General features: G+C 44.4%; 2 protein-coding genes across 6 annotated transcripts in view; one reads left to right on the top strand and one right to left on the bottom strand.

The window, feature by feature from the left end:
* KMT2E (lysine methyltransferase 2E (inactive)) overlaps positions 1–6,698 on the top strand; it is a 90,299-nt gene extending 83,601 nt beyond the window's left edge. For all 3 annotated transcript variants that reach the window (XM_081800667.1, XM_081800668.1, XM_081800669.1), the window contains 7 exons: positions 63–119; positions 258–821; positions 1,841–2,127; positions 2,965–3,053; positions 3,157–3,282; positions 3,458–3,555; positions 4,414–6,698. In XM_081800667.1, the coding sequence (XP_081656793.1) occupies positions 63–119; positions 258–821; positions 1,841–2,127; positions 2,965–3,053; positions 3,157–3,282; positions 3,458–3,555; positions 4,414–5,928 (2,736 nt within the window). In that variant the 3' untranslated portion in view covers positions 5,929–6,698. The remainder of the gene's footprint in view (positions 1–62; positions 120–257; positions 822–1,840; positions 2,128–2,964; positions 3,054–3,156; positions 3,283–3,457; positions 3,556–4,413) is intronic.
* Positions 6,699–9,051: 2,353 nt separating this feature from the next.
* SRPK2 (SRSF protein kinase 2) overlaps positions 9,052–13,913 on the bottom strand; it is a 37,130-nt gene continuing 32,268 nt past the window's right edge. For all 3 annotated transcript variants that reach the window (XM_081800672.1, XM_081800671.1, XM_081800670.1), the window contains one exon: positions 9,052–10,707. In XM_081800672.1, coding sequence (XP_081656798.1) covers positions 10,523–10,707 — 185 coding nt within the window. In that variant the 3' untranslated portion in view covers positions 9,052–10,522. The remainder of the gene's footprint in view (positions 10,708–13,913) is intronic.

Here is a 13,913-nt window from a genome sequence, read left to right on the forward strand (position 1 = left end):
ATAAATATCCTGGATTTAGTTATATATTTTAATTTTCAATTCTACTTATTTCTTTTATATAGAATATTTCTTCCCCAGAAAGTTCTCCAGAAATTAAGAGACGCACTTATAATCAAGAGGTAAGGTGTTATCCAAAAAGATGATTTAAATCGGTGACCTTTTCCTTTTATTATTTTGCGTAAATTTTTGGGAGATTTAAAAATAAGTCTCAAGATACGGTTATTTGTGTAATTCTTTTGTTTTAATTCTGTAAACAGGGATATGACCGATCTTCAACCATGTTAACATTGGGGCCTTTTAGAAATTCTAATTTAACTGACCTGGGTCTGCAAGAAATAAAGACTATTGGTTATACCAGCCCTCGGAGCAGGACTGAAGTCAACAGACAGTGCCCTGGAGAAAAGGAATCTGTGTCAGACCTTCAGCTGGGACTCGATGCAATCGAGCAAACTGCCTTACATAAAACCATGGAACCACCTACACATGACAGGACTGATTCTAACAGCCAACTGGAATCTACTCACTCTGGACGGGGTGCAATGTATTCTTCCTGGGTAAAGAGTCCTGACAGAACAGGAGTTAACTTCTCAGTAAACTCTAACTTGAGGGACCTGACGCCCTCACATCAATTGGAGGTTGGAGGAGGCTTCCGAATAAGTGAGTCAAAGTGCCTGGCGCAGGATGATACTAGAGGCATGTTTATGGAAACACCTGTGTTTTGTACTTCAGAAGATGGGCTTGTTTCTGGTTTCGGACGGACTGTTAATGACAATTTGATCGACGGAAGTTGCACACCCCAGAATCCACCACAAAAGAAAAAGGTTACAAATTTAACGATTTTAGTCCTTTTAATAGTGTCTTTTTTGTACTACTGAGGGTTATTAGCAGTTATGTGTTATGTAAGGCATTCATACTCAAGTTAAAGTTTTGATGTGTACACTTTTAAACCTTTGTCAATGCTGTTAGAAAATACTTGCAGAGAAGTAAAACATTCTAGTGATATGGAAAATGCTTATAAGCACGGTTTCAGAGATTGAAACCTCAGGATGATTTATTTCACTGGAAGAATAACTTCAAAATAACCACTTCCTAGCCAAATAAACAGAGTTGAGTAATACTTGTGTTCTTATTATCCTTATTTTACATAGAACAGGCAGCCTTGTATTGGAGAAATGCTTCTTTCTTCATAACATGTATAGTGTTTCGGCCACGGATATGAGTATTTTGAAAAGTGTTCTGTAAATAGTAATTTAAGCTCCCTGACTTACCACCATTATTTGGTTGGCAGCAGACATACTGAGACAATTAGAATGCCTTATTTCAGAGAAATGGGATAAACTACACTTATTTTACTTGTTAATAGGCTTATTGCTTTGCAAGTCAAAGAATTTTAGTGATGTGTGCTTTTAATTTTTGTAACAGAGTCCAGTTGGCAACTTTGTGGGAAGCAATGTAGTATAGTGGAAAGAGCACGGGCTTTCACGTAAGACCTAGGTTCGAATCCCGGCTCCAACACTCACCAGCTGTGTGACCTTGAGTGAGTGAGTTACTCAATTTCCTCATCTGTAAAATGGGGATGATGATATACCTATTTCATAGGGTTGTTGTGAGGATTAAATGAGATAATGTATGTAAATCATCTAAATACAATGCCTGGCATATAACAGGCATTGATAATTGTTAATTATTATTATTACTATTATTTGTTCAAAATCAGATTATTTTACATAATTTTCCTAATGTAAATATACTAATTCTCTTGAGAAAAAAAAGAATAGCTTGACTCTGACATATAAAACAAGAATAAAAGATCTGCTTTTCCTTCTCTTTCTTGCTGAAGGTCTCTCTATTAGAGTACCGTAAAAGACAGCGGGAAGCCAGGAAGAGCGGCTCGAAGGCTGAGCACTTTCCACTGGTTAGCGTGTCACCTCACGCAGGCGGCAGCTCGAGCAGCAGTGGTGACGGCTGTGGCAACAGGAGTGAAAGCGGGGAGCAGCTAGAAAGCACTGCTAGCCTCCCGTTACCGACACCAGCTACAGTTCATAGTGCTATTTCAGAAGAAACCAGCAGTAGCTGTCCTGTTAAGGAAGCTTCTGCCAGTGAGAAGAACGACCCAGAAGTTCAGTGGTAAGCCTGTCTAAAAGAGCCCATTGCTAACTTTAGAACTGAGAAGTATCATCCCTGGCAATTCAGGTAGTCTCTGTTCTTTATTGTCCAGGCAGGCTCTTTTCCATAGCTGATTGTGAACGCAGCCAGATCTGTAAAGATCTGAAGTGTGCTGTTCTGAAAAGCACAAGCTTTGGGGTGAACTCTCTAACCGTCTGCTCTTGTTCCCCCAGTTCTAAGGACAGGGACATTTGTGGTCCGGATTTTGAGAGATCCTCTTTGCTGATAGGGTTTTAAACCAGCTCTGTATTTGCCTATCTTAAGGGTCCACTGTGCTTCCTCTTGTACAATTTTCACCTTTTTCACAATATTCCTCTCCAAAGAACTTTTATCATAGTCTGCATCCTGCGATTTCCTTATATCCCTAACAAGTTGCAGAAAAGAAGAACCAAGTTTTAGTGTTTCTTCAGTAGGAACAGCAGAAGCTGGATGTGGGATGGGTCTTGGCAAAGGGCAGAAGGGCTCATTCGCTTCCCTCCTGGGTCCCCTTCCCACTAGCCTTACAGTCCAGATACAAGGTGATCGGTAAAGGGTGTATCTGGTACCTGCTGTGACATTCTGAATGCGGGTGCGCTTCAGCTCCCTCCCCACCGCCCCCTCCCCGCGCCCCCCCCCCCCCAACCAAGAAATTGCTTAAGACAAAGGATTGGAGTCTGGCTATTTTCAAAGCTTTACACCTGAGTATTTTCCCAGCAGAGCAAAAGCCTTGGTCTGAGAGGACAAGTTGACCATCAAGGACAAAGACTAATCTAGCTGGCAGTAGCTTCCTTGAATTGATGGTATGATTTTATGTTCAAGGACCGCTTCAACCTCAGTGGAGCAAGTGAGAGAAAGGAGTTACCAGCGTGCGCTACTTCTCAGCGATCACCGAAAAGACAAAGACAGTGGTAAGTGAGCTTGTTCTTCTGCCGAAAAGTGGAGCCAGCTAATCCCTGTGCACCCTCGTTCTTGGCAGTTCTAATGTTCTCTTTGGGTCTGCTTCATCTCTAGGGGGAGAGTCACCCTGTGTCCCATGTTCACCGAGTCATGTTCCGTCTTCACCTTCATCTCATTCAAATCACATTCCCCAGTTGCAACCCAAGGGCCCAGTCCCTCCTTTCAGTGAACTTACAGAAGGTCAGTAAGCAGATGACCTATCATGGTTATTGTTTTCAAAACCTTTTTGAATCAGCAAGGCGAATGCCTTTCTGCAGAGTTGGGCTGCACAGAGTTTACACTGCTCTGTAGTGTCAGTCAGGGCGGTGCTGGTCATGCCATGTTACGGTGACTCTGGCCTTCTTCTGCTTTACAGATCCTGACCCTGAAAATCCAGAGCCCATGACTACAAGTGAATGTCCATCCCCAGACACCTCTCAAAACACTTGTAAAAGCCCTTCAAAAATGAGCAAGGTAATAAAATTGACCTTCGAACATGGCCATTCAGGAGAGTGGGTTCTCACATGCATACGGAGATTCTCCTGCTGTACGAAGCGTCAGTTGGCGATTTTTGGACACTTTGGGAGCAGATGGTCTAACGTGCTCACTGTGCTTCAGTCCTTTACATTTTCTCCTAGAGGTCCACCCTTGTCACCCCAGGAAATTCAGTTTTTTCATACAGTTTTGGACCACACGCAGTCAATTCTCTAAAAACGAAAGGTCAGATGAGAATGCATTGACAAGAAATGCTATCACCGTCCTGATTCGGGAAAGACGTGCTGGTCTCGTGTGGCGGCAGGATCTGTGGAAACTAAAGATGAGGGATCGGAGACTGGTTTTCTTTTTCCCTTATATGTAAGGGAAACGTACATTTAAGTGGTCTTGTACTTCGGTCTTCGTATTTGAACACTGTAAAAGATGTTTCAGATCACAGCAGTTTGGGTGAGCACATTTATTTACCCAAACAGGTTGGGTGCAGCAAGTCCTGTTAGGGAATTGAAACTTGCTGAGTGCTGGAGGTTACTAGAATTCTTTTAGAATAAGGCTCAAAAGCAGGTTGGATCACTGAGGGGAAAAAGGCAAATTGAAAGGAAAGACCTGTCTTCCATAAAAATTAATCCAGGGAATTCAGTTGAAGCTCAGTACCAGACCTTGTTAAACTACTGAAAAAGCTGCCCTTTCAGGATCCCACGCCTCTGTGACGGGCTTCCCTAATCCACCTTATCCTCTACCCCTCTGTAAAGTGAACCCTGAAGTAACATTCGGTACCGCTGGTCACAAACCTCAGTGTATGTAAGACGTTCCTTAACGGGATTCGTTTTCTTTCCACAGCCTGGTTCCCCGGGCCCCGTACTTCCTGTTCAACCGCATGGGAAGACACCCACAAAGTCCGATTCCCACTGGGAGGCCACAGCTACCGCGCCGGAAGCGGAGAACGGGGTGCACCTGAAAGCAGAGCTCCCCCAGAAGCAGCTGTTAAGTAACACCCAAGCACTTCCAAAGAACCCTCCTCCTCAGCCGCTGGCTCGAAGCTCAGCCGAGCAACTTTCCCAGAAGCTGCCGTCCGCCGCGCCCGTCAAGTTGCACTGTCCTCTGTCCCCTCTCGTAGAAAATCCTCCCAAGTCCTCGACACCCCACCCGCCTGTGCAGCACGGTTATCTCTCACCAAAGCCCCCTACCCAGCAGCTAGGCTCGCCCTACAGGCCTCACCACGCACAGTCACCTCAAGTGGGAACACCTCAGCGCGAGCCTCAGAGAAATTTCTACCCAGCCGCACAGAACCTTCCAGCCAGTACTCAGCAGGCGCCATCTGGAGCACTCTTCACACAGACCCCCTCAGGACAATCTGCCGCGACATACAGTCAGTTCACCCCCCCCAGTCTGAGCAGCACGGCACCACCCCCCCCGCCCCCCCCGCCGCCGTCTTCCTCCTCGTACTACCAACCCCAGCAGCCCTCCGCAAACTTTCAGGGTTACAACCAGCTTAAAGGTGGTCTTTCCCAACAGGCCGTGTTCGCGTCGGGACCAAATCAAGCGCTTGCGGGCGCCAGCAGCCAGCAGCCCGCTCCAGGCCACCACGTCACTCCGGGCCATTTCTTGCCTTCTCCGAACCCTCCGCTTCACCACCAAACTGCCCCGGCTGTGGTGCCCCCCCCGCCCCCCCCGCCCCCCGCCCCCGGGCCGCACCTCGTGCCGCAGCCCAGCTCCCATCAGCAGCACTCTGTCGCTCACGTCGTAGGGCCTGTTCACGCGGTCACCCCCGGCTCTCACATTCATTCTCAAACCGCTGGACACCATTTGCCACCACCCCCACCACCTCCCGGTCCTGCCCCTCATCACCACCCGCCACCCCATCCTTCCACAGGACTCCAAGGTCTACCAGCACAACACCAGCATGTGGTCAGTTCAGCGCCCCCCCCGCCGCCGCCGCCGCCACCTTCCGGTGTCCTGGCTTCCGGGCACCATCCCCCCTCTGCTCAAGCCTTACACCATCCACCTCATCAAGGACCTCCACTTTTTCCTGCAAGTGCTCATCCAGCCGTACCACCGTATCCCTCCCCAGCCACACATCACACCACCCTGGGACCGGGACCCCAACACCAGCCTTCTGGAACAGGGCCACACTGTCCACTCCCAGTCGCGGGTCCTCATCTCCAGCCCCAAGGACCAAACAGTATTCCGACACCGACTGCTTCGGGGTTCTGTCCTCATCCTGGCTCTGTGGCCCTGCCACATGGGGTTCAAGGACCTCAGCAGGCATCCCCAGTGCCTGGACAGATTCCGATCCACAGAGCACAGGTGCCACCAACATTTCAGAACAATTACCATGGTTCGGGGTGGCATTAAAATGGACTCCGAAAGCATTTTTTAAAATGTTCTGTAAGATAAACTGTATATTTCATATGTACCTATTAAGGTACTTTTTAAAGCTTGTACATGAAACTTTGTATAAAAAAAACAAACACCAGTGCTCTTTCATTGTATTTTTCCCATTTTTGCTTTTTTAAAATTCCTTAAAAAATGTGCTGTTAAGCCAGTATTAGGTATCTTTATTTTGTAAAGTGAACATTCCAGCTGTTTTTCTGGCAGTAGATTTGATGCTACATGATCTTTAAATTTTACTGTTGCAGTTAAAATTCATTTAGTGAATGTTTTCTATATTATTTTATACATACGCATTTAAGTACACAGCTAAGTAATGGCACTATGAGGATTTTCATTTTTCTCCTGTCAGCAGTTCTGTGAGTGCATCTTAGGTATTTAAAAAAAAAAAAAAAAATGCAATACAGATTCTTATAGTTTGGTGTGGACATGGCTCATTTTGTTTTATCGGTTATTTGCAAGCAAAATGTAATTTAATGTATAGATTTTTAATGTCTCCTGACAAACTGTAAATACTGCATTTCTTTTGCGTATATAATTGCTTACAGCTTTTCTCATTTGATATATAGCATTGTACATATGACAAGTCTTTGCAAAACTGTGTGATCTTTGTGAAAGTAGTACAGTATATGGCCTTTAATTTCTTTTTTATTTTAAATATACTGTCACATTGAAGCACTGGTTGGGCATTTTAATTCATGTTAATAAATCACAATTATGTCAGTTTTACCAAATTGTCCTGTACAACTTCTGAGATTGGAGTCTGTTTAAACAAGTTTTTTTTTTACAAAAGTTCCATTTTTTCAGCTCTAGTTTGTCAGTGGCCTTCCCTTTTCTTCAGCTACACCTACCTCAGCTGGACTGCGGTGGACTTCAGGAGGCAGTGAGGGGTTGGGTTGTTCCTGCAACGCTCCTTCCTGTCAGTGCAGGAAACTCCTCTGCTGGCTGGAGGTTCTACCTCCAACTGACATCATACAAACTGTGAACCCATATCGTTCAAGTATTACACGTGATCGAGTTCTAGACCGGAACTGACAACTGTTTGAAAACATGGTGTAGCTTTGCCTGACAACACACATAACTCATTTGTACATTGCAGAACATGCATGACTGCAGTGTCCTACTGATGAATCAAAATTATTTGAAAACCTTAACATTTACTCTCTAGCTATAGTATTAAAAAGAAAGTAATAGGAGGTCTTAAAAATTTGTTTCGGGCATATAAAACGAAAACAGCATTATTATTAAAGTTCTCAAGTGAAATGAAAATAGCCTCTTGGACACTTTGCTGAAATAACCAATGCTAGTTTTTGTTTTGGAAAAATAAATTTTTCTTTGTCTTCTACCTCTTAGGATTAATTAAGTAGAACCATAAGTAATGAACACATTTTTTCTAATTTTCACTTAATTGACATAATTTGGCACAGCACATACATTCTGTGCTTTGGAGAAAAGCATCAGACTAAAACTGACTGGATTAATATTTGGCAGTAATGAAAGTCATGTTTTACAGTAACTTTTAATGTCCATTTCCTTTTGAAAACCAGCTAATGATGGTACATGAAGAGAGCTGCATTTAGGGCTCAACTCTAGTCAGCTTCAAGTTTTAAAAGAACTTGGCTCAACTTTGCCCTTCTCGACTTTAGCATACAACACTCTACTTACGGTACTCACTAAAGAAACACTTGTCCAAGAAAACGTGGCTTTACATCACCCGGCCCAATGGTTTCACAGAACAAAGGTGGTTAACTGTTAGCACAGTGAGTAGCATTCTTCACCTCTTTAAAAGGACTGGCCTTCTAAGGATTTAAAATTCCTGTTACAAATCTGCCTACTACACAAGTAATTGATAGAGAAGCGTTTCTCTGACTGCAAAATCTAATGTAGTTCCTTGACTCCTCGATGAAGGGCACATACACTCTCAAATATTGTCTCATTAAAAGTTACAAAAACAATAACGGAAGAGAAACTGGAATTTAAGGAATAATCTCAACTGAAGTTCTCTACCCAAGGAGAAATAGTAGTTTATCGTGTTTAACTAGTTAGGTATGATCCAGGTACAAGAAGAAGCAAGTTAGTAAATCAGTTTTCACCTGAAAAGTTTATGCTTTCCTGAAGCCTCTAAATTTGTTTTTGGCCTTTGAGCAGTTCTAATTTCCAGACAGTCAGCTTCTCATCTGCTACAATCACGATCCACTGCTTGTCCTTCTCCGTGAAGACTTGACACGGACTAACGAGAGGAAAAGCCAGGACCTTCACCAAAACCCCCGAGCCGGCTGCAGGGAGCTGCGTAACCAGTGCTGCTCATTCAGCGGAGTATTCTCTTCTCATCAAGCCGCCAAGATTCTGCTAAAAACCATACTATACCTAATACAAATGTAGATTCCTTCTAGAGCAACTTTTTTACATTGTACACCAGTTAGGCTCTTTTATAAGGGACTGATCTTTACAAATTCCTAACAATCAGGTTTATTTCCTAGCATGAGCCGAAACTGCATTAGGATCACTTACATTCAAGTGTGCTATAAACCCTGATACAAATTCTTCAGAGTTAGGGAAGACAGACAGACCTTGCGGTTCTTGTGAGCATGGCTCCTACAGAAACAGTCTGCAGCAACCATCTGTCGCAGAACCTACAGGATAACCTACAGCCTCGTCAGAAAACCCCAGCATGCACGATGCCTAAGGAACCTCACGGCGATGTGTGAGAGCATGCTAACTCCTGAAACGATGGGTCTTGTTCCCTTCAAGGTGAATACTGTTAAAAAGAAAAAATTTGCAATGCTCAAACACAATGTAATTAGTATGTTTTTGATGGAACATGAATGAAAAAGAATCACTGACATTCTAGGTAGTGCATCTGTCCTACAGCAATTCTTCTAAATCCATATTCTACTCTTACAAAACGACGAATGATTTCCTTACAATAAGCCTTAATGCATGTTCTACAGCTACCTTTCCTGCAACGGGAATGTTGATACTTCCTTTAGTTTGGGTTACCCTACACTAAAAGGAGAGCAAATGTTTGTTGATTCTACCGCTTCAAATACAGGCCAATGACCAAGGCAATGTCTGGGAAAGAAAAAAAAAAAAAAAACCAAAACACTTTAATTTTTAAGATAACTGCAAGCACCTCAAACAATGGATTATTATTACAACACTTGTTATCTTTTCACAATCTAGTTATTGCAAAGGCATATGGATAAATGTTAATGGACAAAGTCAAGAAAAACGAGGCACCTTAATGAATGTAAAATTTTAAAAAAACCTGACATTCAATCCACTGACTTCTAAAAGAGGCTAAATACACCTCCGTATATTACATTCTAAAATTGTATTGCCTACTATGGTTTGTGTCCTGGATTCTACAACGTTAAGGAAAGGCATAAACAAAATCGTGTGCAACCTGCAAAGGGAAATTGTTTTCTCAACTTCAATGCAGGGAAGACAATGAACCAGCCAGTGACGTTGTAGCTGCGCGGCTCACTGCCTGGGGAATGAGCGTGATCCCTGTGACCTCGCAGCGGCCAGCTCGGGTCGTGCCCGCCGCACTAACTGCATACCATACCTGGGTTTTGGACAAACACAAGCCAGCTCTTCCAAAAAATATATATATACATAAATATTCTGTTTTTTCTCATTCCACACACTGCACATGGTTTTGTTGTCCGATTTAATCTACGGAGAGTTTAACTTACAAGTGTTTGGAGGAGGCAACACCACATGGTTCTGGGCTATCACATTTTTAAAGGGAAATTGCTCTTTTTCCTTTAAAGTACTTTTAAAAATATGCAAAAATATGAATGGGAGTGCTAAAAGTATAATACGTATCTTAGAATGAAAGCATGTCTTTTCTTGCTTTAAAGTGCCATATAGGGAATGACATAACTCAGAGCCACTTTCTTTAAAATCCAATGTAAAAGGACTGTTACGGAATGAAAAGTCTGCACGGCTCCTGGGAGCAGTTCAAGTCCGCTACATGCAACTCGGGCTACAAAGCACTCAAGACTTGGTAGCTTTTCTGAAATTTGAGTCCCCATCCCATATTTAATGGAGATTAACATTTACAGGTGCATTTACATACACTATAATACAGGAATGATGTCCCTCTGCCCGAAGATAAAATTGTACATTTCCTTGCTATTTCTTGGTTCCAACTTGATAATTTCTTAAGATGGTAAATTATATAGTACTCAGCTAAAATATTTCTTCATAAATAGTTACAAAACCTGCCAAAACACAAGGGGGAAAGTATTTTTCGTTCAAAAAAATGGACATTCGAATGTCACACAACACAAGAAACAATGCTTAGAGACATGTTATTGTTTCCAGAAGAAAGTGGGTCAGTAAACTACTAAGCTGAGGACAAAAGACTACCCTTCCCCAGGATCACAGTGCACAAAAAGCAAAATGTCAAACAACAGTACCTCAAAGCAAAATAAAGGTCTGAGGATGAAGCCAGCTCACTTGTAATCCTGTTAAAGAATGAGAGTCACCGTTTAGGTCCAATGTACTGGAAAACATTTGCTAGCTCAGAATGCTCTATTTGTAGAATCTGCTAAGAATTCAACCAAGGATGCCGAAGGCATTCGCCAGCTGAGGCTCGTTTTTCTGGAACCATTTCTAACATGGGGATCAGGAAATCTGTAAACTGTGCAGCATCTTCATGGGGCCACCCATACTTTTCCACAAGGACGTCAAAGAGGCTCCAGGGCTTCAGCTTGGTGATATGCCGCAGTTCTCCTACAGGGAAGAAACAGGCAGGGTCAGGAAAGCTCCCCATGTGCATTTCCCATGGGTGGTCCAGCCAGACGTGTGAGGAAGCAGACACCTACCTGCCCGACACTAAGCAACACCGAACAAGCCACCTTCCCCCTCCCCACCCAGGCGATCACCCTTCAAGGTCTATGCAGCTGTGTGGTAGTATTTCAAGTAAGCTTAGCAGATGCAAATAAGGGGTTCATCAGAAAGGGAACAGTTCATTCGAATCCGCTCCAGGCTTCTTTAAATGAGTAGAGGTGCTGAGTCCACCCAGGGTGTTCTTTTTAAGTTCATGCGTACATCTTTTTAGTCATCTCTACACCCAGTGTTGTGGGGCTCAAACTCACAACCCCGAGATTGAGAGTCGCGTGTTCCTCCGACTGAGCCAGCCAGGCGCTCTCACCCGGAATGTTTTCATTTGCAAAGAATGACAAAGGCACTCTCCCTCCAGTGTGGGATCTTTTGCTCAGAGAAAGCTTTAAGATACACACCCTATGAACCCACTGGCCCATCATTTCGCATGTTACCATGCAAAGAAAAGGGAGTGGTTCCCTCTAGAGCAGCGCTGTTAGACCTTCTCTGGCGGCACAGCCGTACTTTGTCTCGCGATCCGACATGGCCACGGCCACCTGTACGTGACCACTGAGCCCCTGAGATGGGGTTATCAGAGCGATGAGGAACCGAAGCTTTCCTCTGTTTAAATTTAACCAGTACTAGCTAGGGGCTACTGGCCCAGGCAGCCCAGCTCTAGAGGCCGACCCGAATCCAATGCCACTCATTTCTACACATTTGCTGCAACACCTAAGAGGTCAGGACATCAAATCTTGAAGATGAAGTCTGCAAAAGTGCTGGCTGCAACGTAAAAGCGTAGGTTACCAGTAGCCCCGACTAACAAGCAATAGTGACTGCCAATCCAGTAGATGGTCCGAGAACTTTGCCTTTTCCAGGACAGGAAGAAAAGTTGTCTCAGTCCAACTACCAAAAGGTGAGGATACCTCTCATCAGGAGTAACTCCCTTTCTCTTCCAGTGAGAAATTTTCACAGGACACCCTACCCGTCCCTGGAGAGGCCTCGCTGGATGCCCGCCGAGTCTTCCCGAGCAGCTCCCACAGCTGAGGGAAGTGCTCCTGGAGCCCAGTCCCCGCACGTGCTCGGGGCCCAGAGCCCCCTCCTGTGACCGCCATGCGGCTGAGCGGGGCGGGCACCCGGCCCGCAGGCCTCCTGCCAGGGCCTGGTCTCCTGTCCCCTCCCCCGGCCAGAACCTGAGCCACCTGAGCCACCAGGACGCTTCTCACGGTCTCACGGTCTGCATTCCTGGGGCACCCGGTCTGCCTCACCCATTTGTGCATCTCAATTTAGACCACCCCCCTCTTTCTTTACTCACAAAGACAATACAAGCACGTTACGGAAAATCACAAAAACACAAGGAGAAATGACCTGTAATTCCACCCACAAGGATTTTTTCTTTTGGCCCACACGCTCTTTCAATTGCACTCTTATGAACTGGCCTGTCTACGGAGCTAATAATCGTGATGTGCACAGGATCCGGAATAGTATTTCCCATTCGAGGGATGGCGTGTAAGGTACTCTGAGGATGGAGAACAGTCTAGCACGGCGTGCAGAACTCTCCGTCGGGTCTACGTTACGAGGGAGGTGGACCTGCCATCGGAGAGGAGAGTGTTCCCTCCCGTGGAAGGAAGACCGCGTCCATGAGCACGGGGTCTGAGAGCCGCCACTCAAAGTTCCTCCCCTTGCATCTGGAATCGCAGCTCTAGGGTAATAACCCCTAGTAGCCACCACCCCACACCCCAAAATCTCACACACTGCAAAATTATAGGTACTTGCAAAATTACAAATGCTCGGTAATAGCAGAATGGGGGTTAAAAAGCAACAAACCCGGGGCGCCTGGGTGGCTCAGTTGGTTAAGCGACTGCCTTCGGCTCAGGTCATGATCCTGGAGTCCCGGGATCGAGTCCCGCATCGGGCTCTCTGCTCAGCAGGGAGTCTGCTCCTCCCTCTGACCCTCCCCCCTCTCATGTGCTCTCTCTCTCTCATTCTCTCTCAAATAAATAAATAAAATCTTTGGGAAAAAAAAAAAAGTTTAAAAAAAAAAAGCAACAAACCCAAGGTCCATCTGCTCACTGAATACTATTTAATACTGACTTAATAACATGAAGGGGAATTACATGGCACAATGTTTGGTACGAAAAGAACAGAAGAATCGAAGAATATGATCACAAGAGTAATTTTCTAAGATGCAAAACAGGTGCCCCCAAACACCAGCTTTGCTACGGATTTTACAGTGACTGTGGCTCTCAGCAGAGCAAGGTTAAAGGAAACTAAGAAAGTTCACACAGAACAAGCTAAAAGCAAGTTTTCTGGAAAGGGGAGAGACTTCACTGACCTTCATCTCTTCTGACCAGGAACAAACACGCCCCGGGTTTGTGAATGGATGCACCTGCTGAGAAGCACAGTCTGCCCAGAACAAGCAAGGAATCTCTGAGTGTGCCAGTTTAAAACTAAAATCCATCAACAGGCATCAAATTAAGTACAATCTTCTATGAAAAGAGAGCAGCTTTACTGAGACAGACGCCTTAAAATCTGCATAATAGTAGTGATAAAAACAATACACTGGTGAAAGGCCATGAAAATCTACTGGCTATGAACCGATGCAGGTATTTCCAAAGAACAGAATAAAATATCTAACTTCCTTTGACCAGGTAATCCCACATAGAAAACTATGTGCAAAGATGCTATCAGGAAAACAGGAAACAGGAAACATGCAATATGCACAAGAGTCCGAAGCACCAACTGGCACTGAATACATAATAATACTACGATCACAGAATAATGAACTGCCTCCAAAAAAGAATATGTGGACCATGTAAATAGCTGGAAAAAACTAATGCCCAGAAAAAAAGAGGATATAAACTTGCCTAGGCCCTATGATTACAAGTTATGTTCAATTCAATACGAAACAGTCTTCTAAACAGTTGATAAAGTATGATTTCACTCATCCATGGAATTTAAGAAAACGAAACAGATCAACATAGCGGGAAGGAAAAAAAGAGAAAAGAGAGAGGGAAACAAGCCATAAGAGACTTTTTTTTTTTAAGATTTTATTTATTTGACAGAGAAAGAGCACAAGCAGGGGGAGTGGCAGGCAGAGTAAGAGGGAGAAGCAGACT

The sequence above is a fragment of the Leptonychotes weddellii genome, chromosome 12, assembly GCF_054177405.1.
Source record: "Leptonychotes weddellii isolate Sample4059 chromosome 12, ASM5417740v2, whole genome shotgun sequence".
Taxonomy (NCBI): Eukaryota; Metazoa; Chordata; class Mammalia; order Carnivora; family Phocidae; genus Leptonychotes; species Leptonychotes weddellii.